This window comes from Aspergillus luchuensis, chromosome 5 (genome assembly GCF_016861625.1).
Source record: "Aspergillus luchuensis IFO 4308 DNA, chromosome 5, nearly complete sequence".
NCBI lineage: Eukaryota > Fungi > Ascomycota > Eurotiomycetes > Eurotiales > Aspergillaceae > Aspergillus > Aspergillus luchuensis.
The window spans coordinates 1,640,982-1,658,213 of record NC_054853.1 but is presented as its reverse complement, the minus strand read 5'-3'; the positions used below and the strand labels follow the sequence as shown (position 1 = coordinate 1,658,213).

The following is a 17,232-nucleotide window of genomic DNA, read 5'->3' as shown; positions in this document are numbered from 1 at the left end:
TCCTTCTACTGTGAAAGAGAGGCGCTCCATATGATATCATACATGAGAGATGAAACATGAGGTCTGCAAAGAGACTATAAGGAATGATTACTACAGTTCCATATGTGATCCACTGTATGCCTGTGTGATAAAATGGCTACCAGAGATACTCCCAAGCATCTAGATTGTAAGCACAGTAGAAAGTATTAATTACTCAAATACAGATTAGGTTGCTAATCATATCACGAGGGCTGTGAATATCTGGCCAATCAATCCATTTCGAGTCTTGAATACTTTGATTTGGTCAAAGTAATTATACTAGTTATTTTCATTGACAGCACGTTGTACTATGTGCAATCTTTTAGTACAGTACCAGTTACTGTGATTAATCCGTGAATATATATGTTTGTCTATAAATGTCTGGTACCATACAATCAATGTATTGCAATGGGAATTATCAGCCTCCTCTGGCTAGCATGAGCCCAGAAATAAAATTTGCACTTAACACAATATCTTACGGGTGTCAAGTTTAGAGAATAGTGATGTGGACTCAATAGGCTATAGTAAATCAACACAGAGTAGTAGGACGAACGTGGAATTCATTCCCCCTTGCAGCAAACATGGACATAAATAAATCATGGCCATGCATAACCAGCCTCACATGCGACGACACCAGCCACGATGATGGCGTAGGCAACAGCGTTCTTCCAGAGCCGAGGAGAGCGTGAGACCCTGGGGGATGGTGGTGGTCCGGGGTGATTGGATGACGGGGGGGAGCTAAGGTGGGTCCCGCCAGCCTTAAGGGGCGCTTCCAGGCCTTGGCGCTTCTAGGCGAGGAACAGCTTTGGGGAGAGCGCAATTTCATCCTGAAGGAGTGACCAGTAAGCGTGTCCCCAGTATCCCTGCCGGAACTCTTGGCGGCTTGGCTCAGTTCTCCTGAATTAGGAAGAATGAGAGAAATGGCAGGTAATCTGACCCAAGTGATGCTCCACTTTCCCGCCCAACGGGGCAGGGTGTGCTTGGCGCCACCATTACTATAAGCGTGGTTGTTATTGTGGTAGGTTGCGGATGCGCCCGCCCGAACTGGCAGGCCCATGGAGTAGTCTACTGAGGTGTGTTGTGTTACCTGACCTGGGTTCAATATGTGTCTATTCTTAGCGCCAATGTTGTCTTCCTCCCAAGCCAATACTTTGGGCTCGGCACGGGGATCTTCCATGCTCTTTCTCGATGACTGATTCACTTTCATCTGAGCGCACACCCAATCGCACCCTCGGGGGTGGATCGCACCCCAGCAAAATTTGCAGGGCCAAGATCCGCCAGCTCGTCTGGTGTCTGTCCGCAGGGCTGACGGACTTTTGGCCAGCAATGCGTCTGCCTGCCTGGCGCCCTGAGCGGATTCCGTGGATTCCGGCTATATAACTCCTGAGCTCCCCCCGCTGGTCCACTGGCCACCTTTGTGTGACCCCATACAATACTTTCTCCTGTCCGGATCATAGACCAAACAGAACTACAGCCATGTCCTACCAGCAGCAACCGCCTCCCCAGGGATAGTATGTACCTTCCGAACACTATGAATGTTTGTCCGAGCTCAAAAACTAACGCTGTCTGTTTCATAGCTACCCTCCTCCTGGTGGCCAGTACCCTCCTCCCCAGCCCATGCAATATGCGCCTCCCCAACAAGAACCCTCCAAGGACCGTGGCTGCTTGACCACCTGTCTCATCACAATGTGCTGCTGCTTCCTCTGCGAGGAATGGTGCGAGTGCTGTGTCGAAGCGGCCGAATGTTGTTGTTGTGGTTGTTAGTATCGTGATGATGGCTTTCGTTTCCTTTTCTTATGTGCAAGGCGCTGTGATTGGGACTATACCTGGATCGACCGCACTTGGGTGATTGCATTATACTACTGTTTATACTATTCTATATGTTACCATGTCAATGATCATAGTTTTCTGTGACTCATGTTGGTTTCATGTTTTGTCCCCATCACTGCTAACTAGAGTACGGATTGAACTCATTGACAAATACATTCCGTGGCTTGCTCAATGAGCTGGGCCCTCTCTTCAGGAAAGCTCCGTCTCCTTTGCTGCCGACAATGCCACCTGCGTCGCGGTTCCACACGGTCTGTCCGCGGAGGATGGTGTATCGAGGCCAGTTGGTGAACTCCATGCCTTCAAATGGCGTGTAGTCAATATCGTGGTGCAGCATGTCGTTGGACAGCTGAAACGGTTTCATGACCGACGTGCCATGAGAAGCAGCTTGCTCTGGGGTGGGATACCAGATCGTGAGATCCGCGTCAAAACCGGGCTGAATTATTCCCTTCGTGCTCCCCAGCCCGTACAGCTTTGCAGGGTTCGAGCTAGTCAGTTCGACGAATTTTTGGATTGAGATGCGACCGGTGAGCACACCACCGCAGAACATGGTGGGCAGTCGGGTTTCCAGCCCTGGCAGTCCATTCGGGATCTGGGTGAAGCTAGACGTGCCCTTCTTCTTGCCAAGGGGGTGATCGAATCTACCTGATCAGCAATAATCAACATAACACAGGTGGTACTCACTTAGATGGTGCGTGGTCGCTGGAAACTGTTGTGAAGGTTGAATTGGCCAGACCCGCCCACATCGCCTCCAGGTCCATCGGATCTTCTCGCAACGCTGGCGAGCATACACATTTGGCCCCTTCAAAGTTCTCACCCTTTAGCCGCTCACTCGTGAAAAACAGATAGTGAGGGCAGGTTTCCGCATGGACTGGCAGCAGCCGCGTCTGAGCCGCCCGCACATGTGCCGCAGCCAGCTTGGAGGACATATGCACGATGAGGATGGGGACATCAGCCAGCTCAGACAGAGAAATGACGCGGTATGTCGCCTCGTCTTCTGCAATATTTGGACGCGCCAGAGCGTGACCATATGGTTCGGTACGGCGGCGTGCTTCCAATTTCTCCGTCATCCACTGGATCATCTCATGATTCTCGGCGTGAACCATCGTCGTCATCCCCAGCCGACGGGTAGACTCCATGACATCCAGAATCTCGCCATCCCCAAGTCGCATTGGCTGATACGTCATGTATAGCTTTACAGAACTGATACCACTGCTGACTAGCACTGGCAACTCTCCATCGAGGATGTTCGGTGTGGGGTTTGTCAGGATGAGATGGAAGCCGTAGTCGCAGTACGCCTGGCCGGTAGCCCTTCGATGATACTCCTCGACTACGGGAAACAGACTCTCGTCGGTCCGTTTCTGACTCGCAAAAGCTAAAACCGTCGTTGTCCCTCCTGCGATGGCCGAGCGAGTCCCCGACTCCCAGGTATCGCCGGTCGGGGAGTTATCCTGCTGCAGATGTACATGGCTGTCGACACCACCTGGCGTCACGTATGCGCCCTCTGCATCGAGTGTTGCTGCACTGGGGAAGAGTGCTGGGAGATTCTGTCCAAGAAGGACAATCTTGCCGCCGGAGATGGCGATATCTTGGTTGGGGACTACATCGGACGCGGTGGCCTGCTGATGTGAGCGATGTTTCTGTATGGTAGAATGGCACGTACCACTGTAGCGTTGATGATAATCAAGTCAATTCCTGGAGTAGCTTTCATTACTGCGACTACTGTTTTTCTGCTATTCCGAACCTGTTCACATCATAGAGAGACTCACGATAATAAATCACTATCGTTATCACCTTCGTCCTAGCAAAGGCCATCGGATCGGCCGACGATAAGATTGACTCTCAGATAGCGATAGGGTCTACCCCGACCTTCCTAATCAGGCCAGCTCGACATCGATCACGCGGAAACATATCCGGACAGACCAAGAAGTATATCTGCACCTACTATTTGCCTAGTACTTCTACCGAGGGATACAGCACCCCCAACTTACCCCTCAACACCCCCCTCACTAGTACACCACACAATTACTGAGCATCATGCCTCGCACCGTCCGCCTCGCCGCCGCCCAAATGGGAACGACCAACAAATGGTCCTCGCGCGAAGAAACCCTAACCCGAATGATCACCCTCCTCAGGGATGCCGCCACACAGGGTGCCAAACTCGTCCTCTTCCCCGAAATCGCCTTCACGACATTCTTCCCTCGATACCTGATTCTCGATGAAGCCGAGCTAGAAGATTGGTTCGAGCACGGCGACATCCTCACTGCGCCGCGCACAAGGGCACTCTTCGATACCGCTCACGATCTAGCGGTAGATATCATCGTCGGCTTCGCGGAAGCTACCGACACAGGCGAGCACTTCAACAGCTGCGTGTACTATCATGCCGCGACAGGGTCAATTCTGTCCAGATACCGCAAGATCCATCTCCCTGGTGACGTGGAGCCACTTCCTGATCCGAAAGCCGTGAATCAGCTTGAAAAGAGGTACTTCAAGCCAGGGAACCTGGGATTCCAGGCATTTCGCGTGCCCGGACTACTCTCCCCATCACTCTCACAACATCAAGAAGGTCAAAAGGATGCAGACCCCATCTTAGGAATGATGATCTGCAATGACCGCCGCTGGGCGGAATCGTGGCGTGAATACGGCCTACAAGGCGTGGAGATCGTCGCCTGTGGATATAATACCAATGGCTATGCGCCGCAGTTCTGGGGCCAGTCGGCCGATATGACTCCCGAGGAAGCGGAGGAGTTATCACTGTTTCATCATAAACTGGTTATGCAGTGCCATAGCTACACGAATGCGTGTTTCAGTGTTAGTGCTGCACGATGTGGACTTGACGATGGGGAGTATCCCCTCATCGCGGGGTCGAGTATTGTTGATCCCGAGGGGAGGATTATTGCCGAGGCGAAGACGAAGGGGGATGAGGTTATCATTGCGGACTGCGATTTGGGGCTTTGTCGCGCGGGGAAGACCCGTACGTTTGATTTCTCGAGACATCGCAGGGTTGAGCATTATGGGAGAATTACGGGGCAGACGGGAGTTGTGGAGCCGCCGTGCACTAGCAGCTCGGATGTTATCGTCCCTAAGACGGGTGTACTACCGGAGAGGAAAGGAAAGATAAGGGTCCTCCTGATTAACCCCAACTCCACACCCTCCATGACAGATACTTGCGTCTCGATGGTAAAACCGACCCTCCCACCAGACGTCGAAGTTGTCCCCTTCACTGCTCCCACCCCTGCCCCGTCGGCAATTGAGGGATCCCTCGATGCTGTTCTGTCCGCTGCCGCTGCCGTCAGGGCTATTCTGCCTATCGCAGATCAGTATGATGCACTCCTGGTTGCGTGCTTTAGCGATCATCCGCTTGTTTATGCCCTGAGGGAAGAGCTATCCGCCCCCGTGATAGGTATCATGGAGGCTGGGTTGATGGCTGCTAGGACAGTTGGAGGGAGGTTCGGGGTGGTGGTGACTTCTCAGAGATCCAAGGTCATTCATGCCGATGCGGTGAGGAAGTTCGGAATGGATGGGGTGTGTGCGGGTGTAGAGGCTTGTGGAATGGGGGTTTTGGAGCTGGATCAGGGTAGTGCTGATGGTGGGAAGGATGTGGTTGGGGCGATGTGTGGTGCGGCCAAAAGGTTGGTGGATGGCGCTGGTGCGGATGTTATTGTCCTGGGGTGTGCGGGGATGATGAAGTTGAAGGGGGCGGTGGAGGAGGCTGTTGGAGGTGATGGGGATGTGCAGGTTGTGGATGGTGTTGTGGCTGGTGTGCAGCACCTTGTTGGGTTGGTGCGGATGGGAGTGAAGACTGCGAAAAAGGGGGCGTATGCGAGTTCTAAGGTGGGGAGGTTGGCGAGGGGGCAGGAGTATCTTTGATAGCAATCTGTTCTTTTGTAGTTTAGAGTTGAAATAACTGTATTGGAAGATAAACTATGTAGTGCGATGTCCAATCTATTGTGTAGCACTCTCGACTTCCTTGGTAGTCACCTCCACTCCCTCCCAGATACCTCCCTCGTCTTCATCTACTGCTATCGGCCACACCTTGCAAAGGCCCCAGTACACTCCTCCTGACACGAGAATACTGACTAACCAACTCAGCGAATACAGATACACTGCGCCGACCGGCACGCCACTCTGCCCACAGGCATTCGCTAGACCAGGCAAATTCGGGGCAATCCCGCAGATGAAGGCCGCAAAAGCGCGGAGGTTGAATCCCCGCGTAAAAAAGTGCGTACCTCGCGGGTCGTAGAGTGAGTGAACGCGCAGCTGTCGTCTCCGGATGATCCAGTAGTCCACTATAATGATACCCGCCAAAGACCCGAGGAAGAGAGAATAGCCGCCTAGGAAGGAAGAGAAGGATGCCGCGCTGGAAAAGGTTAGACCTGTCCGTTTAAAGGGAAAGGTGTCATACTCTTCCTGGATGTACCATGGGCAGCTCAGAATGCTGAGTACCGCGCAAACATATGCACCTCGTCGTGCGTTGATGTATCGGGGAAACCAAAGAGATAGATCATTCGAGAAAGACACGCTATTCGCAGACAGATTCGTCCCTACGGCTGCCAGCGACCAGCACAACGCGGCGAAGAACTGCGCGGCACGGTTGTCCCACAATGCAGCCACCTGTAGCGGATTCCAGGTCTGCACGCCATAGATAATCTCGCTGGCGGAGGTTACTGTTGCACCGAGAACGCCGCAGAGCGAAACCAGAACTATCAAACCTAAAGCTTGCGTCCAGATAATTTGGCGAGGTGAGTGCGCATAGCGCGTAAAGTCGGGCATATTCAATGCAAGGGTAGCTTTAGGTCCGATAGCACTGGTCACGCATTGCAGGAAAACCACCGCCACAGGCGTCCCGTCGGTAATCTGGCTAGGTTTAGAGAAGACGGGACCAAACCCGTGGGCTGTGGCGACGGCCCAGATAAATAGGACCAGGCCGAAAATGGGCATGATGACCATCTTCACTAAAAACAGATAGCGGAGCTGAGGAATGTTGAGGTATAAGAGCGGGAGTTGGACGATAATGGCCAAAAAGAAGCAAAGCAGCTGAGCGGAAGTTATAGGCCCCGAACTCGGGAGATGGTTGGGTAGATGTTCAAAGGATGGCCAGATGGCACTTATCATCGACGAGATGCATTCTCCGGTCTGGTAGGTCTGAGTGCCGAACCAGATAATGGCGACGAGCCCGCGGACTTATTCGGTCAGATAGATTTGGCCCACGGATTCATGATGGCTTACTGAGGACGGCAAAATAACTCCCTCGCATGCCGTAGCTGGCACGGGTGAGGATAGGAAAGTTGATGCCATAAATAGAACCCACGTATCTGTGTCTGTTAGATGGCTCTATGTGATTGTTTGGGCACCAACCCATCGAGCACCACTGGGATGTACACGAGCATGTGGCCTATAACCACTGCCGCGATCGCCAGACCCGCGTTCAACCCCTTTGACACCGATGTGGACGTGACTGGCCAATTAGTGAAATTCGTTATTGCGCAGAGGAGACCTACCCTGGTACATGCTGATCGAAAATGCTTCCGAAATCCAAAACCCAGTCAAACTGACCCATCCCCAAGTCCGCCGGGCTGAATTCCGTGGGATAGGATCCAGATCGGCATTGGAGTCGACTCCTGACACCACCTCCCCATGTTTGACTTGTAGCCGCTGCTTCAGACCCATTGTGCGCGTTGAATGGGCTGTTGAGTTTTCGGCAAGGGGCCGTTATTTGAGGCCGCTTCCATTCTTGGTGCAGATAAGAGGTCGGATCGGCCGATGATAAGTGACGGGTGTGACGAGTCAGGGAAGCTGCGTGGCCACCATTGGGACGCGGGATTGCAGTTACCGGCGCTATCGGGAGTTAATCTGGCAATGATATCAACTGCCGCTCGGACCAGCCACAGCACTGGCATTGGCATTTGCCTTTGCAAAGCAGCTCAGTGGAGTCTCGTGTAACCTGTTCAGCAAATCAAGATCAGAAGATAACGTTTGATAATATCCTGCAGCAAATGGAACAACGGCCATTTTTAAGGCTTCAAGGAAGAGAAGTCGGCAGCCAAAAATGCTTTTCAATATGACATGTCACTGGCACTAGTACTGTATACACCTTATTTACCAGAATGTTATCCAACGAGACTATATCTTCGACTGCTTCAACTTCCTCTCCCCCGCCTGATAGACCTTCACCAATTGTCGAACGGCCAGGTCAAGCAAAACATCCTCACTACCGCCCGGAATCCGGGCAGCTGGTACCTCTCGGAGAATCGACTCGACCAGCTCGCCCTGTCCGCTTTGCGTCAATCCGGCTCCTCCAAACAGGAGAACCGCGCACTGCGCACACTCGTTCAACACCATCCCCGCCTTGGCCTTGGCGAGGGCAGTGATTCCACCCAGCTTGCGATCTCCTTCTTCCTTGGGAAGATGGCACAATTGGTAAAGGAGCTGCTCGACAAAGGCCCCCAACGTTTCCAACTCGGCGCCCGCCCTAGCCAGACGGTTTCGGACAACTGGCTGGTCCATGAGCGTTTTGCCAAAGGCCTCTCGCTTCAGACAGTATTGGAAGGCGGTGGACAGGGCCACGCGAGCCTGGCGAGTGACGCCGACCGCGATCGAAAGGCGTTCGTGATTGAAATTCGTCATGATCATTCGCATGCCGTCCCCTTCTCGGCCGACCAAATTCTCCACAGGCACCTTGACGTCGTCCAATTCAATGTAGGTGGTTCCACTGGTAATCGGGCCGGTAACCTTGAGCGGGCGCATCGTGACGCCGGGGTGTCCCTTCAATGGAACGAGCAGGACGGAGAGACCAGACGCTCCCGGACCACCGGTGCGAACAGCCATGGTCGCAAAGTCAGACCAGATCCCGTTGGTGATCCACTTCTTCGCGCCATTGACCAGGTAATACTTTCCGTCGGGCGTCTTGGTGGCTGTCGTGGTGATGTTAGCAACATCGCTGCCTGCCTCCGGCTCCGTAATCGCGATACAGCAGCGTTTGCGACCAGTCAAAATATCCGGGAGAAAGCGTTCCTGCAACTGCCGGCTGCCATACTTCAAAATTGGCGGAATTGCAAAGTTGAACCCGGCGTTCAGGGATGAACCCGGACCAGCCATACCGGCTCGCGCCATCTGAAGTTGTCAGTCATGCCCTATGGTGTACCCGGGATACCTACCTCGTCGAAGTAAATTCCCGTGTACATGTAGTCCCAGTCCTCCACCTTGACTCCCAGGATGTCGGCGATTCCCAAGCGCTTCAGCCAGTCCACGGGCAAGGGTGCGCCGATGTTCGGGAGTAGAATATTACGCTTGCAGAACGTGTGAAAAACATGCTCGGGAACCTGTCCGGCCTTCTCATACTCGGCAGCATGGCTGTGGAGATGTTCCCAGAAGAAATCGTGACAGGCTTTTTGGAAGCGACGATGGCCCGGCGAGTAGTAGGGCGAAGGGAGACCACAGAGATATGGCGGCTCCGAAAATGGAATTGGGTTAGAAGACAGCTGCGACATCTTGCTATTGTCGTAGTGATTATTTAGGAACACATCCGTGCATACGTAGAGAGTCTCTGGAGTGAGATATCTAGAAGGGGCTGTTGAGCAAGGAGGCATATGCGGTATATCCGAGCCGGGTTAGCCATCCCCGCATTGGCAGTCAGCCTCGGTCAAGGCTCATCCCGAGGTCAGTCACGTGCCCTCCAAGCCGTAAGAGGAGAAAGATCAACATCATGAGTTTCTCAGAAGTTGTTGCTTGTGAATAGAAGAGGAGGGAGAGTGAATGTGACGCGGACCGATCTGAAGGTGTCCTTCATCGTAGAACACTACTAAGTAGGCAACTCGCACTGCAACTCCAGCCCCTGCACCGACCGGGATTGGGTTCGGCCGGATCGCGGACAAGCTTGGGGAGCCAATTGGTCCTTGCTCAGGGACCGAATCACCACCGGAAATATCAAGAGATCCCCGGCTGAGCTATATCTCTCGCATCGAGTGAGCCAGGGGGAGATGCGATAAGGGCGAAGGACAGCCAATCCAGCCGGTGCCGTTGGGCCTGCCATCGGGGATAGTTGCATTAGCATAGTCGGTGGTGGTTGTCAGTCCTGCGCCCAATGAGTCCGGGATATCCCTGGCTGAAAAGGATGTCTCAATCGGTGCGTTAGTCCATGTCTTCTATGCCTTAGGACGGTTAGATGGGATACCAGGGTGCCTGTCAGCGCCCCGCCTGTAAATTGGCTGGAGGGGATAAACCATCTGCTCCCCGAGGGACCTGCATGAGAGGTGCCAAACCTGAATCTCCCACGTCGAATCGCGTTGGGTACACCGATCTGATTATATATATCCTCCTCCACCGGTATTCCACTTCCGACTGGTAGCTGAACCATGAATTGCTTGTCTGCTCGATTCCTTGTTTCACATCGGATATCCGGTGTCAAATGAAAAGGTGGAAAAGCGAGTCTCAGCTGGAGATCCAAAACGGACACTGCTGATTGGCGGATAGCCGAGATCCGCAGCGGAGCGATTAGTCATGTGCCGTTGGTCGGTCACGCCGAGGCCGGTCCCAGTTGGGATAAGTGCGATCACGGGGCCCACGAGATCCCAAATGAACGAAGACCCAAAAGGGCAACCGCAACAAAGGTGGCATGATTCAAACCTTCAGTGAGGAAAGAGGGAGGGACATCTCAGCCCATCCCTGCTCCTATAACACACCCAAACTACTGCTGCTACTACACCCTGCTTGCGACTGTTCTAGACACGCTGCGATCGACATAGTACATATTATGTATTGTCCGGGAGTGTAGCACACAAGCGAGCTGACACTGCCGGCTACAGGAGCAACACCTTTGCATCAGCTGAATGCCCAGGTGGTCGCCATCTTGCCTGCATCATAGAGCCGATCCTGATGCCAAGGAGCTGATGGACAGTTCGTTCCTTCGAGGGGACCAGCACAGACCGGCACGATCATAATTGGATGCGAGCGGCGAATCATGACTGGGACGGGACTTCCGACCTCTCCGACGTATTGGATCCTACGCGATGGGATCGTTAGCGGGTCCACTCCGGCCAAACGGGCCCTCTGATGCCCTTGGACGCCCAGGGATCATGACGGCGCAGCTGAACACTGGAGTCTGGGCCACCGTCGCGGAATCACCTTGGTGGGGACGCAATTCGTTGACTTAATATACGTGAACTTATTTGTCTCCATACACAGCCCACCATTGGTCTCCCCCCTTCCCCCCCAATCAATCGCTTCCACAATTGACGCCCGCGGTCAGCCTTCAGCATCCTTGCCTAGTCGGATCACACCTTGCAAAACTCTGCCGCGGAGTTCCACGTATGCGGGTAAAGTAGTGGACCACCCTGTCAACAGCCCTCAAGCGTTGGATGACGGCACAGTTTCGGAATGACAAGCAGCTGTGCCAATCGCATGGCACGTCAGCCGCAGTCGGCTTCTCCATCGGTTTGGCGCAATCGGAGGCGCATGCTGGCCCAAAATCCTGCCAGGGGTCATTGGGCCGGCTAAATATAAGGACTCCGGGGGAGGGCTGGTCAGCAACACACTTTGTTTCTTTATTACCATCCAGACCAAGAGCGTGCAAGCCTGTTCTACCCTTGCTGACGCTCCGTGTACCATTCCATACCCATTGCAGTCTACACTTTCCATAGATTATCCACTGCTAGTCTGATCCACCATGGGTTCACTGTCTCCTGTACAGGATGGCATCAAGCAGGTGACGCGGAAGGAATTATACACCGATTTTAGTAAACGGATGGATTTTCTGCGGTTGTTCCTGGACTTCACAGACGGTATGATCTAGTCTGGTGATAGATGGAACAGGTGGCTGATTACTACTCCAGATGATATTATCGTCTTTAACAAAGGCGCCAAATTCCTAAAGGCGGCCTTACCAGTACTGACTCACCGTCTGTACGCTAAAATGCTCGACTTCGACATAACAGCGCGCGCCTTGCGGGTTCGAAGCACCGAGTCAGACGCCCAGGTAGATGAATACTTCACTCTGGACGGTCCGCACGTGCAGCGCAGGAAAATCTTCTGGAAGTGGTATTTGACCCGATTATTTTCCGACCCCAGCCGACTCGAATATTGGGAGTACCTGGATAAGGTTGGGTAAGTCCACTGAGCTGATCTCCTCATTCACACCCTCGTGAACAAAGCCGGGAAGATGTACTGATTGCATATCCGGGATTCAGAAAGATGCACACAGGTAAAATCTTGATGCACCCACTGAAGATCGAGTACATGCATATGAACACATGCCTGGGGTACGTCAAGGAGCTCGCATACGAAACAATATCCGGACATCCGGAGATGTCATATCCGTTCAAGTTTGCTCTAATCAGAGCGTTCAACAAAATCATGACCATCCAAAACGACCTCATCTCGAGGTGTTATATCCGCGAAGGTCAGGAGTTTGACCATCATTCTCCAAGCCCAGGTGAAGCGCCGACCACAGGAGGAGCGCCGCCACACACCGACACTGGTTCGAATACCGACTCCTGTGTTTCAGACACAAGGTCCACCGCCGATACCCGATCTAGTACCGATTCCCGATCTATCCCCGACCCCCAATCTTACGCGGACATTCAACCCAACCCGGATGCGCGGTCATTACCCGAGACCAGGCCCAACACTGGTGGTGGGTCAACCGCGGAGACGGGGTCCATTGCAGAGTCTCGATCCAATGCCGACACGTGTTCCATACCGGATTCTACCGCAAACAGTGAAACATCATCCATGGCGAATGAGAGGCAGCTGCATCCCCGGTGCTTAGTCCCTGGTCTGAGTCAATCGAGACCCACTTCCTCCAAAGGGTCTGTTCCCAGTCTACGAGATCGCAGCGCCAGTTTCGATCTATCGCGGGTACGAACTGCAAGTGACTCAATAAGCTCCTACGATCCGCCGTCCACGGCGGGTAGTAGCCAGCGGCTCGGTCCTAGTTATGCGGGCACGGCAACCGGGTTCACCTCGCCGTTTACCGTGGACCAGCTGGGGCAATCGTTCGAGACGAAGATCTGGTCGGCAAAACCTAAACAAAAGTGGTTCAAGGCGTCTGAATAGTTGGTATTGGCTTTCCGTTGATTCCCCATGCTTTTATTTTGCATTGTCTTCACAGCCCGGTGGCGTTTCATGCTTGGCGGATTATATCTATACCTTTGCGGTCAGTGTGTATATATTTGAGTCTCATCTGGATGAAACATTACGAACCTTACTGAAGAACCCCATATAATCAATGTCCAAATCAATGTACATGGTTGTAGAGTCCTTTCCCCTAGCGCTTTGAGGCAGGAGGGAAAGACCCTCTGTTTGCCCCTCGCGTAAATATGTCCGATACCCCGGTATCTCCGACGAACACCCCCTTAGAGACTGCTTCTTTAAACTAAGGAATGAGCATTACGCAAATCGCCTTCAGACTATTTGCGGGGCTCCCCAGTGCATGTATCCGACGATGATCTGAAAATCCCCACCCTCGCCTACTCCGGATTCCGCCACCCCGTGTCGAGGTATGACTGTTAGTGCCAACCGCAGGTGTTTTCGGTGGCAGTCTAGCCTTGTACGAGGAGGACCATTATAGGGGATTGGCGTTTCAGTGTTGCACATCTCAGTAAGTTCATTGTATAGTAAGTATCGATGCTGGTGTGAATATAGGAACTACTACCAGCAATATTCCCGATAAAAATATATCCTTCCTCGGGTCATAGCATGTGCATAGCCGACTTTCCCCAGACAGATCCTTAAGCGCTGCCATGAGCAAAGAAGCAATAACTGTAGTATTATCCCTAGGGATCTCAGTCATAGGTATCAAAGATACTCAGATATGATGTGCAAGATGTTCTCGTCATCCCGCCTCATCCCTGTCAACCGAGGCTCGGGGATGCCAAAAGCGGGGAGTGGCACCACCGTCACAACAAAACACCACTTCAACCTTCAAACATTGCACATCTTACAGTCCTCACTCCATTACCCATAATCACAACCGTGTTGACAACCATGCAGGCCGTTGTCTTCAAAGGTCCTCTCGAGGTTACTCTCGAGCAGCGTCCCATTCCTCAGATCCAGGATCCCACCGACGTGATCGTCAAAGTACGCTACACTGCACTATGTGGGAGGTGAGAACTCCAATGATAAAACATCCCAAATTCATACTAAAGATCTATTTTTTGTAGTGAACTACACGTCTTCCGCGGCCACCAGCCCTCCACAACCGGCTTCATAATGGGCCACGAGTTCACGGGAGAAATCGTCGAAACCGGCTCAGAAGTCCACAACTTCCATACTGGTGACCTAGTCGTCTCGCCATTTACTGTGAGCTGCGGGGAATGCTTCTACTGCGTGCGGGGCTGTTCCTCTCGCTGCGCCAAAAGCCAACTCTACGGCTCTGCGGTCCTGGATGGCGGGCAGGCAGATTATGTCCGTGTCCCGTTAGCAGACTCGACGCTGGTCGCCGCGCCGAAGGAAATCGATGAGAAGAAGCTTGTGCTGATGGCCGATATTTTCCCGACGGGTTATTTTGCCTCCAATAATGCATTTAAGGGAATGGATGAAGCTACGGTGCAGGAGAGTACGGTGCTTCTGTTCGGGTGTGGACCGGTGGGGATCTGTGCGTTGATCAGTGCACTGGAATATCGGCCGAGGCATCTTATTGCCGTCGATAGTGTTCCCGATCGGTTGGAGTTGGCGGGACGGTTGGGGGCCGAGCCGTGGAATTTCCAGACGCAGGCAGATGGGCTAAGGGAGAGGGTGAAGGAGTTGACGGAGGGAAGGGGAGCCGATGTGGCGATTGAGGTGGTGGGACATAGTAGTGCGCTGGCTATGGCGTTTGAGATGTTACGGCCCTGGGGTCGGATCTCGAGTGTGGGAGTGCATAATGGCGAGATTCCGTGGACGGGCAATCAGGCGTACGGGAAGAATCTTCAGATTCAGATGGGACGATGCCCGGTTCGGAGTAGGTTGATCGTTTTATTGGTAGATTATTTTGAAGCTGAAAACTGGTTTACAGGCACCTTTGAAGATGCGTTGAAGCTGCTGGTTCAGAAGCAGGATACTCTCAAGTAAGTTCCGTGGATGGATGCGAGATGTATATTGTGTACTGACACTGCGTCCAGTTTCATGGTTACCGACGTGCGACCACTCTCGGAGGCTGTCCAAGCGTAAGTGTATGTTCCTTATATACAAGACGAGTCTAATAATCAGCAGATATGATGATTTCAATCATATGCGATCACAAAAGATCATTTTTGAGGGCGGAAAGTGAGCGTTTTCGGCGGTGAGGAGTTGGTGGTGAGGGTTGTTGAATCTTGCGGTAGAGTGGTGTGCATCGAATGAAAGCGTCTTATGTCTTTCCACTTAGCAGTCAAATTCATTTGTAAACGTTCATGATTGCAGCTAGATCCAATATGACGATACTGTCGGTGTGTTGTCCGTCCGAACTCTTTGATGGCTATCAAGCAAAGAGATCCATATGTGTCTGATACCTGCCCAGGCTGCCCGGGCTGTAGACGATAATCCAGGAAGTACTATCAATGAGAATACCGTGAAAGGAAGTTATCTGTGCCGAATGGACCCAGGTCACATGTCGGAGCCAGGCCAGCAAATACAGGCGTAATCCCCTTAAGGTTACGCATCTTCTCACTTCTCCTCCCTCCTCCCACGTCTTGCCTCGAACAATAAAGTGCTACAACAGGTATAGTCATTGCCTTGATTGTTATTCCTTACACTTACCAAGGTGGATATGATATTTTTTCCTATGGAAACACCCATTGAAGGCTGTACTTTGTGGAGCATTGGTCTCAGCTGCTACAGGGAAGCTATAGGCAAAGTGAAACACAATAGGCAAAGTGAAACATTCAAAAGGACTGAAATAACTAAACCGATCTAGACCCCTGAAGGGGTTGGATAAGTGATGTTTCCCGGTTATAATAACTAACATGTGCTAACACTCGATTTTCATGCAGTAGCCAGCTTGCCTTGAGCAAGAGCCAGTCGATCGCGGTGCCACTACTCCCGTTAGCCAAATATTTCCAGCAATCGTCGGACCTGATATGCCTACCTTTCCACATGAAATTGGCTCGAAAAGTGCGGGATGTTGTTCATCAACACAGGACGGTACAACCTGACACACCGTCTCGGGATTGAACCCGAAGAAGAACGGCATCGAATACCGCGATGTGCTTTGCCGGTTATATACTCTGTGCACCGTGGATCTAAACCGTTTGTTGGATAAGCGCTGCAGGAAATCCCCAATATTGACGACAAGTGTGCCCGGGATGGGTCGAGCGTCTAACCATTCGTCAGATGACGACAAGACTTGCAGACCTCCCGACATGTCCTGCCAGAGTAATGTGAAACATTGAATGTCGGTATGTGAACCGATTCCAACGTCAATTTTATCGTCTTTCAGTTCGGCCTCAGGTGTACCAGGGTAGTGGATGTATAGGCCATCGGCGCCGGGGTGGGTGACGACACTATCGAAATAGTCCTCGGGGAGATCCAATGCAAGGGCGAAAATACGGACCATTTTTCTCGCCAAGGCTAATCGTGCTTGCCAGAACGAAATGGTGGTTTCGCGAAAGTTTGGGAGATGGGCGGTCCCAGCCCAAAGGGCCGAGTCATCCCAGATCCGATCACCTGGGGTGTCTGGTCCCGTCGCTGGGTCATTGCGGGCGTTGTAGCGAAGGGAAAAGGTCTCTTTCCGGTCTGTTACTGTGTTAATGGCCCGTCGCACATTATTGGTTGTGAGACTGACCCTTTGTCTCAGATTTGTTGACCTGGGTAGTTCCCACCGCGTGGTATCCATCCATATGCATCAACTTGAAGTTGGATACCTTCTCTTTTTCCTCCTGCGGCTGATGGAAAAAGGCTTTGGCTTGCGTAAGAGCGCCCGCGATCATCTCCTCGGAAATCCCATGATTCTTGATGTAGAAGAATCCTGTATTCTGAGAAGCAGCGCGGATCTTTGCCGCGAGTACAGTACGTGCGTCCAGGTCGCCATTAATACCGACAAGATCAATCACAGGAATCTCATCGTCGCTCGGGAGGCGGGGAGGGGCAGTTGACACCCTGCGGTATTCCGGTCCGTTCAGTGTCAATAGCTCGACATGGGTATATTGGGGCGTAGCCATAGCAGTCATCGTACAGGTCATCCCCACGGTCGCTTAGTTTTGCTTTGGTCTGGCCTTGTAAGGCTATTTGGCCATTTGGTCTGCCTGGTGTTTCTTAATAGCGATGATATATCTCCGATGGCGTGCTGCCACGGCAATCCCCGCAATCTCTTTGGTGGGGAAGACGGTCGAGGCCGAATGCGTTGATAAGCATGGCGATACAAAGCCAACGCCTCATTGGCCCGAGCTTAAATGACACTGGCACAGAGGAGGAACTAGGTCTGCCCAGATGATA

The 17,232-nt window shown here is 52.5% G+C and overlaps 8 protein-coding genes across 8 annotated transcripts; 4 read left to right on the top strand and 4 right to left on the bottom strand.

Annotated features, from left to right (window-relative positions):
- Window positions 1-1,494: 1,494 nt before the first annotated feature.
- AKAW2_50584A (uncharacterized protein) lies at window positions 1,495-1,782 on the top strand (the record flags this gene model as incomplete). Its single annotated transcript, XM_041690418.1, has 2 exons — window positions 1,495-1,529; window positions 1,596-1,782. The coding sequence occupies 2 exons, from the start codon at window positions 1,495-1,497 to the stop codon at window positions 1,780-1,782; spliced, it is 222 nt and encodes a 73-aa protein (XP_041544005.1).
- Window positions 1,783-1,966: 184 nt separating this feature from the next.
- On the bottom strand, window positions 1,967-3,556 carry AKAW2_50583S (hydantoinase/dihydropyrimidinase family protein; the record flags this gene model as incomplete). Its single annotated transcript, XM_041690417.1, has 3 exons — window positions 1,967-2,486; window positions 2,530-3,464; window positions 3,509-3,556. 3 exons carry the CDS (start codon window positions 3,554-3,556, stop codon window positions 1,967-1,969), a joined length of 1,503 nt encoding a protein of 500 aa, XP_041544004.1.
- Window positions 3,557-3,882: 326 nt separating this feature from the next.
- On the top strand, window positions 3,883-5,715 carry AKAW2_50582A (uncharacterized protein; the record flags this gene model as incomplete). Its single annotated transcript, XM_041690416.1, has 1 exon — window positions 3,883-5,715. The coding sequence occupies one exon, from the start codon at window positions 3,883-3,885 to the stop codon at window positions 5,713-5,715; it is 1,833 nt and encodes a 610-aa protein (XP_041544003.1).
- Window positions 5,716-5,790: 75 nt separating this feature from the next.
- AKAW2_50581S (nucleobase cation symporter-1 family protein) lies at window positions 5,791-7,515 on the bottom strand (the record flags this gene model as incomplete). The annotated part of the gene is made up of 5 exons (XM_041690415.1): window positions 5,791-6,205; window positions 6,251-7,028; window positions 7,075-7,160; window positions 7,204-7,303; window positions 7,347-7,515. The coding sequence occupies 5 exons, from the start codon at window positions 7,513-7,515 to the stop codon at window positions 5,791-5,793; spliced, it is 1,548 nt and encodes a 515-aa protein (XP_041544002.1).
- Window positions 7,516-7,968: 453 nt separating this feature from the next.
- On the bottom strand, window positions 7,969-9,434 carry AKAW2_50580S (acyl-CoA dehydrogenase family protein; the record flags this gene model as incomplete). The annotated part of the gene is made up of 2 exons (XM_041690414.1): window positions 7,969-8,958; window positions 9,003-9,434. 2 exons carry the CDS (start codon window positions 9,432-9,434, stop codon window positions 7,969-7,971), a joined length of 1,422 nt encoding a protein of 473 aa, XP_041544001.1.
- Window positions 9,435-11,509: 2,075 nt separating this feature from the next.
- Window positions 11,510-12,897, top strand: AKAW2_50579A (uncharacterized protein; the record flags this gene model as incomplete). The annotated part of the gene is made up of 3 exons (XM_041690413.1): window positions 11,510-11,624; window positions 11,676-11,946; window positions 12,030-12,897. The coding sequence occupies 3 exons, from the start codon at window positions 11,510-11,512 to the stop codon at window positions 12,895-12,897; spliced, it is 1,254 nt and encodes a 417-aa protein (XP_041544000.1).
- Window positions 12,898-13,827: 930 nt separating this feature from the next.
- Window positions 13,828-15,091, top strand: AKAW2_50578A (alcohol dehydrogenase family protein; the record flags this gene model as incomplete). Its single annotated transcript, XM_041690411.1, has 5 exons — window positions 13,828-13,946; window positions 14,004-14,782; window positions 14,837-14,888; window positions 14,943-14,987; window positions 15,034-15,091. 5 exons carry the CDS (start codon window positions 13,828-13,830, stop codon window positions 15,089-15,091), a joined length of 1,053 nt encoding a protein of 350 aa, XP_041543999.1.
- Window positions 15,092-15,783: 692 nt separating this feature from the next.
- Window positions 15,784-16,979, bottom strand: AKAW2_50577S (isopenicillin N synthase family dioxygenase; the record flags this gene model as incomplete). The annotated part of the gene is made up of 3 exons (XM_041690410.1): window positions 15,784-15,834; window positions 15,887-16,533; window positions 16,583-16,979. 3 exons carry the CDS (start codon window positions 16,977-16,979, stop codon window positions 15,784-15,786), a joined length of 1,095 nt encoding a protein of 364 aa, XP_041543998.1.
- Between the last annotated feature and the right edge of the window lie 253 nt (window positions 16,980-17,232).